The sequence below is a fragment of the Lontra canadensis genome, unplaced genomic scaffold (genome assembly GCF_010015895.1).
Source record: "Lontra canadensis isolate GAN:19392208 unplaced genomic scaffold, GSC_riverotter_1.0 scaffold73, whole genome shotgun sequence".
NCBI lineage: Eukaryota > Metazoa > Chordata > Mammalia > Carnivora > Mustelidae > Lontra > Lontra canadensis.
In genome coordinates, this window is record NW_022631067.1 from 738,719 (window position 1) to 746,300 (window position 7,582).

Consider the following 7,582-nt stretch of genomic DNA (forward strand, 5'->3'; position numbering starts at 1 on the left):
AGTCTTACATTACAGGGAGCACAGAGGGCGGCCCCACTCGCAGGGCCCTGGCAGACTTCTCTGCCCCGTCCAGGAGCGCCGTCACATGGAAGCCCCCTCCCCAACCCGACATACTTTGGATTTAGGAAGGCCTTCTCTGGCCTATAGAGTACTCAGCCTGACCTGTGCGGGGGAAGGTGCCTCCGACGTTCCCTACTCGTCTTTTCAAGTGTCCTAACAGAGAAGAGGAATTTAGCTAATCCAACGATTAGAGGTGGGCAAGCAGCATCTGTGTGAGGATAAAGGCTCCCACTTAGAGGCGGCAGACACTGCTTGTCTGAACCGCCCACAGCTCAGCTCTCTAATCTAAGTCCTCCAGGCCTCCACACCCAACCCCTTCGGGCTGCTGTCCGTGTTAGGACAGCCGAGCAGGGCAGCATCAAATGCCTGTTTATTTGCAGGGCCAAGCCCTCAGCCCCAAGTGACACTTGTCCCTCGGTGGCACAATGCCCAGCAAGGCATGCTGCGGGGCGGAGAGAAAGCCTGGCGGCCATGCAATGCGGGCACGCGATTCTGGCTGCTGATCTGCTTCACGTAAAGGCCTTGAGGACCAAAGCCGAGACCAGACAGAAAAAGGAGTAAACGGTGCCATAGTGTGAAAAATCACCAAAGTGAGAGCAGGCTGGCACTAGGAGCTATTTAAGTAGATGAAGAGAAAATGAGAACTACCCCCAGCCCTGGAGAAAATCACACCCCGGGCCAACCCCTATAAGGAAAGGCGCACTGGCTGGGGCTCCCGGCACAGCGCACCTTACAGCGGGAGTGCACAGCGCTCCTCGGACAAACAGGCACGCGCAGATCAGGGCGGAAGGCGGCAGCGACCGCCCCGCGGTGAGCAGTAGCCAGTCTGGAAGACGGGCCCTACTCAACGGCAGCCCCACTGAAAGGTGATGAGCTCACCGCCTGGGAAGGCGGCACCGACAGGGCTCTACGCCACCAGATTTCTACCTATAAGAAATGAGCAAAGGATGTAAAAACTCAATCAGAACTCAGATCCAAGTGAGGGGAGATATTAGGAACAGGAAGTGCCATAGCACGAGGGCTTCGGGGAACGCCAGGGTCAGTGCGGCTGTTTACCAGCAGACTCCCAGTCCCAGACGTCAGCTACCTCCAGAAACAACCGGCCCTGTTGAGTGCTGAGACTGCTGACTTACGAAATCCTTTCTTTTTAAAAATATTTATTTGGGGGCGCCTGGGTGGCTCAGGGGGTTAAAGCCTCTGCCTTCGGCTCAGGTCATGATCTCAGGGTCCTGGGATCAAGTCCCTCATCGGCTCTCTGGTCAGCGGGAAGCCTGCTTCCCCCCTCTCTGCCTGCCTCTCTGCCTACTTGTGATCTCTGTCAGATAAATACATAAAATCTCTTTTAAAAATTTAATTATTTGACAGAGAGAGAGCGAGCGAGCAAGCACACAATCAGGGGAAGCAGCAGAGGGAGAGGGAGAAGCAGGCTCTCTATTAGGCAGGGAGCCTGACACAGGGCTCAATCCGAGCCTGAGATCAGGACCAGAGCTGAAGGCAGATGTTCAGCAAACACTTAAGCGACCGATCCCCCAGGCGCCCCCATGAAATCCCTTCTATTAAGCCAAATAGATTGAAGTTTGCAGATTTTCCTGTTTTTGAATAACTTATGTACTGAGTTCACTGTTGGTTAATTTGTTACTTTCTCAAATTGGGCCATCAAGTGATGTTTGTGCGCGTCTACCGTCCAGGCCTTTTCACTCTGTCGCATCTTTCTGAGCCATCCTACAAATGCATTCAATACCTAAGTCCACATTTTCCTTCACTTAATTATCACCAGGCAGCAGGATTTCAGAGACATTAGTCTGACTCGAGACAGCAGAGCCTTCCTCAGAACAACAGGTCCCCCACGATGGCTTTGTGTCTGGGCATCAAAACTGCCAGAAATCAACATTAGCCCTTCCCTGAAACCCTTCTCGAAAATGCAGCCTTCGGTTTTCCGTTGTTTCATTACGGTGACAAGCAGGACTAAAACGTAGAGACAGGAGACACACAAGATAAACTTTCTCCCGCGGGTAGTGATTAGAAGGTCTAAACCCCAGGTCTTTGAACAGACTAAAAAGTTCTATGCGTTGAAAACATTGTCCCCATGAAGACTTTCCCGTCACCACTCTTGGCACCTCCCTCTTCACTAAGCAGAGTGACAGAGAAAGGACAAGTGGACTATAGCTGACGCCCTGGGGCCTATCTGCGAAAGGGATGCCTTGAGGGGAGGATAAGAGACCCCACTTTGAGAAACAAATCAACATCAAACCATCCTGAAGACTTCCTCAAAAAGACCCAAAATAACTTTCACACTTCAGTAAGAATTGTTACTTTCACACGAGATTCTTCGGCAAAATATACGCCACACCACCTCAGAAAACAGACCTTATTTCGAAACAACAGGTCAAGTGCACTGCCTCCTTTATCACAGACCAGGGTAAAGCACACAGTCAGTAACTACACAATGACGTCACTTACTATTTCTGTCCCGCTGGCTTCCAACAGATCTGAGCAGCTCACTCCAGAGCCCTGTCTTGAACTGCGTGGGGAAGGTCTCTGTGAGCGGCCAGGAGTTGCCTGTGCCCACACCCCTTCGGAAGTCAGTCAACCGACCCCCACCGGGCCCTCCCGCGGTGCCCACACAATGGAACGTGTGATCCCATTTGGGGGGTAAGCCCCTCTGGCCCTCAGGGTCCTAAGACAGCACATGGACACTCAGGGCATTTACGATAGTATCTATGGAGACCACCACGGAACGTCCTACTGGGTAAAAGCCACTGCGGAGTCACTCTACTGAGGAAAACGACAGGCAAGAAATACCAGACAGTCAAGTCTCAAGGAAAAGAGGAATAATCAGCTCTACCTGCGCCGCATGGTATTTTCTTAAACTAAAAACCTATGGGGGTTTAGATGTTTGACAGGACTCCTGCTTCTGGTCAAGACAAAATAGAGAGACTAGACTGGCCCTTCTCCCTGAATTTACCAAAAACCACACGAAATACACAAAAGGAGCATCTGGGTGGCCCCATCAGTTAAGTGTCCCAACTCTTGATCCGGGCTCAGGCCATGACTTCGGGGTTGTGAGATTGAGCCCAGTGCTGAGATCTGCACTGGGTATGGAGTCTGCTTTGCTTCAGATTCTCTCCCTCTTCTTCCCTTTGCCCCGCTTCGGCAGCACCCCCCACCCCCCGCCAAAAAAAAGAAAAGAAAGAAGCATCCGTTTTCAAAGCACTGCACACTGGCCTATGACAGACGGTGATCTCTGGGAGATGGGAAAGAAGCCCCAGCACTCCGACTTCTTATATCCCCGCTTCCAGGCTGCAGAGTGGGTACCAGGAGCTGACGTTTGAGTCTCCAAGACAAGGGCCCAGAGGGAAGAGATGCAGCCAGAGAGGAGCTTACAGATGAGCGAGGAGACCTCAAGGGAGCCCCCCTCGAGGATTCAGCAGAGCGATGACCAGGAGCTATGTGTGAGGAAACTGTCAGATTCAGAGACAACAGTGTCTGGTGCCCAGAGGACCAGGAATAGCACCTTCCTACAAGCCAGAGTGGAAAACCACACGATACTAGGCACTGAATACTCATTCAGGAAGGGTTTGCCCCAGTTGTGGGGCAATTAGCCTTGGACAAAATACTGCTCTCGTCCTGCCCAGCAAATCTTAGAAGCAGGACTAAAAGATTAAACTGTTCCCAAATAATTTACCAGGTCTGCAGGGAAGCTCAGAATATTTATAGAAATACAAAAATATCCATCACATGTCTGACAATCAAAGATTATCCGATGTGCAAAGAAGAAAACACAACCCTTACTGGGGAGAAAAAGAACTCAAAAGTGGCCTGGAACCAACGCCGAAACCGCTATTCTAAGGCCATTCCCTAAGCTTGGAAGTTACCCAGTGACAGGGAAGGCACAGAAAAGATTCCAACTGAGCATCTGGAGAGAACACCGACGCACGAGACAAAAATCCCAGCAGACGGCAGTCCTGGCAGATGACGTGCTGCAGAAGATCAGTGACCCTGAAGACAGGAGTGACCCGAACAGCTCTATAGCCACTGAAGAAATGTGTAGTTTACGAGCTCCCCGCTAAGAGAGCCAGTTAGTGATCCACTGGGAGTTCTCTCAAACAGTTAAGGAAAAAATAATACCAATTCTATACAACCTCTTACAAAAAAGTAAAAGGGGGGACTATTTGGCCCCCTGAAACCAAATGCAAGAAAACACACCACCACCTTCCGTGATCACAAATTCAAAAACGAATGTAGTATTAGCAAAACGAATCCAACAACGTATAAAAAAATAAGACCCCACTACCAAGTCAGATTTATCTGAGGTCTGCAGGACAGTCTTATCGTCTGGAAAGCCAATCAATGCGATAAGCTGAGAAAAGGAGTCATACAATCACCTCAGCAGGCACAGAAGAATTCAATAAAATCCAACAGGTGCTTCTGGTAAGTTCTCAGCAAACTGGGAAAAGAAAGGAGGTCCCTCAATCTGACAATGGGTATTTTAGAAAAAACCACACCTAACATCATACTCCATGATGGAAGACTGAAGGCTCTTCCCACAGGAGCCCCACAAGGACATCGGCTTCTACCACTTCTACTCACCATCGTTCTAGTGGGTCTGAACAGTGAGCAGAAGTAAGAGAAGGAAACACAAGGCATGAAGATTAGAAAGGAAGAAGTGAAACCATCTTTGCTCATAGGTGACATGACTGTCTATGTAAAATATCTGACGGAATCTGCAAGAAGCTACTAGAAGTAGCGTTAGCAAGAGAGCACCATATTAGAGAGACACGTACATAGTCCTACGTCTACACACTAGCACGAACCAGGAACTCTAACTTGCACCACCACCTGTAACCACCGAGAACATCACACGCTTATGGGTAAATCTCACAGGTGAGGTACAAGACTTATACCCTGAACTAAAAACAACTAGAAATCAAGGAAGACTAAACAGACCCATGCCTTGTGATCAGCTGGTGGGCGCGGTGCCATCGAGACATCAGCACTCCTCACATTGATGGAGAATCTGACACAATCCCCATCAAAATCCTAGCAGACATTTTTGCAGAAATAGGCAAACAGATTCTAAAACCCATACGAAAATGCAGAGGACCGCTATGTATGTGCTCAAGTGGCTAAAGTTTTTTAAAAATCTGAAAAAAACAAGTGTGAGCAAGAACACAGGAAACTGGTGCTCTCACCCATCAGTGGTACAGAGACTACACGGCGCAGCCATTCTGCGAACAGAGGACGTCCTAAAAAGATAAATACACGCTCTGCTTACGACTCTGAGACTCCACTTCTAGGTCTTTACCCAGGAGCAGCGAACACGTGTGCACGGGAGACTTCGACGTTCGTAACAGCCGTGCCCATAACCCCAACTGGAGATCCCAGTGTCTGTTACCCTGGGGAAAGGTGGCCCCGGGTCTCCCCAGCAACGAACAGACAATCACCGCTGCTCAAAGGGCTTGACACTCCCCAGCACCACCCTGATCGGAGGACGCTGGGCACAAGCAACTGCAGGATGCGGGTCCCACCGAGGGGACTCTGGGACGGGCGGAACACACCGACAGGAAGGACCTCCGTGACCTGCAGGGACTGGGGCAGGGGAAGGAACAGACTTCTCGAAGTGGCGTAAGTATCCCATACTTTATCGTGGCGATGACTATTTCGTCAACGCACACCTTACCGAAGCTCGCACTGCCGTAAGCTCCACGCTGAAAGTCCACCGAAGACAAACCAGACTCACACACACTTAACCCAAGAGAGGAGGGATGCCCATCCAACTGCCCACAGCAGCCTTCCTGGGGCGTGGGAGTGTAGGTGGCTTTAACTTTCCTCTTCCTACCCTGCTGTAATCTCCGTGTCTTTCACAGCAAACACTTTCAGGCAGACAGAAAAGAGATTTAACTCGGGTCCCCATAAAGACGGTGGCGTCACAAATGCAGCTGAGCTAGGCCGAAAGCACCGGCGGCGGCGGTGGACCAGCTCGTGACGCCCCGCCGGATGAGACACCAGGCCAGCGGGTGCTGACCCGCCGACCCTGCAAAGTGACACCCACTGCTGACCGTCTAGGCGAGGAACGGAACTTGTTGAAGTGCCACAGAACCCGTGCCCAAGTCCCAGCCGCACACGACGGCGCGACGAGCGCAGGACACCGCACAAGGGACGCACGGAGCGTCCCGAGCGACCTGGGAGCGGCGAGCGTCGGCGGCCGCCGGAAGCGCACCGTCTCCCGCAGGGCGGTCACCCCAGATGCCCTCCCGGGGGCTTGAGCCCACGGTAAACCCCGACGGGGACGGGGGGCAGGCTCGCGGCGGCTCCTGCTGGAGGCACGTCCTCGTGTGCCCAGGGCCTGGCTCTCGCCGACTGGGGAACGCACGGAGGACCGCTCGGCGCAGGCCGCTTCACCCCTCCGCCCCCGCGGCCGGTCCCTGTCACCGCGCGGCGCGGCAGCAGCGCGGCCAGTCCCGGGGGCCCGGCGGGAGCCTCACCTGGTAGAGCTCCTCCAGGTTGTAGCGGATGGACGTGCGGCTCTGGATGGCCCTCACGGCCTCGTGCAGCTGCTGCCAGGTGTCCCGCGTGTAGTTGTCGGGCAGCCTCGGCCTGTCTGCGAACACAGCGCCCCGTCAGCCCGCGCGCCCGCCCCGCTCCCGGGACCCTGCGCCCGGCGCGCGAGACCAGGGCCCCCGGGGCCAGCGCCGCTCTGCCGCCGTCCAGCGCGCTTTGCGGGACGCGGCGCGCGCACGCGGGCGGAGCTGTCCCGAGCGTCGGCGGCTCCGGTCACCGCGGCGCAGCGGCTCCCGCACCGGCCGCGGGGCAGGGCGACCGCGCCGCCCCACGACGGACACTTCCGGCGGCCGGGGCCCCCCCACGTCCCCCGGCCCCTCCCCGGGACGCCCGGCGCCCCAGGCCCCCCGCCCCCTCCCCGGGGCCCCCGCCCCCGCCCCCTCCCCGGGGCCCCCGCCGCCCCGGGCCCGGCACTTCCGGCGCCCACCGCGCCCGGCCGCCCGCCCCGCACCCACCTCGGAAATTCTTGATGACTAGTTTCTTGGAGCCGCCGCCGCCGGGCTTGGAGGACACGGCGGCTGCGGCGAGGGACGCGGGCTTCGTGAGGCCGTTGGTGTGTCCGACGAGCGCCGACAGGGCGCCCTTCCTGGGGGTCTCGTCGGCCATGGCGGCGGCCGGGAAGCAGCGCGCGCCCCGCCCCGTCCCGCCTCCCCGGCCGCGCGGGCGGGCGGGCCTCCGTCAGCGCCGCCCCGGCCGCCCAACCGCCGCCCCGCGGCCCGGCGCGACCCCGGCCCCGGCCTGACCCCGACGCCGCCCCGGCCCGCGGCGCTCCGTGGGGCGCTGGCAACGGTCGAGGGGGGGGGGGCGGCGGGGCGCAGGCTCGGTCAGGGGTCGGGGCGAGGGGCGAGCCGAGCTCCCGAGAGGCGCGAACGAGGCGTCCCCGCGGAGGGACGGCGACGAATCGCAGCGCAGGGCTCAGCCTTCCTCAGCCTGGGCGCGCCGCCATGCCGGCCCCGGTCGC

At 56.2% G+C, this 7,582-nt stretch overlaps 1 protein-coding gene across 1 annotated transcript in view; it reads right to left on the reverse strand.

Moving 5' to 3' along the window:
- CUL4A (cullin 4A) overlaps positions 1 to 7,294 on the reverse strand; it is a 41,239-nt gene extending 33,945 nt beyond the window's left edge. The window contains exons 1-2 of the mRNA XM_032881009.1: positions 7,077 to 7,294; positions 6,546 to 6,661 (exon numbers count right to left, since the gene is read on the reverse strand). Of these exons, the coding sequence (XP_032736900.1) occupies positions 6,546 to 6,661; positions 7,077 to 7,227 (267 nt within the window). The 5' untranslated portion in view covers positions 7,228 to 7,294. The remainder of the gene's footprint in view (positions 1 to 6,545; positions 6,662 to 7,076) is intronic.
- Between the last annotated feature and the right edge of the window lie 288 nt (positions 7,295 to 7,582).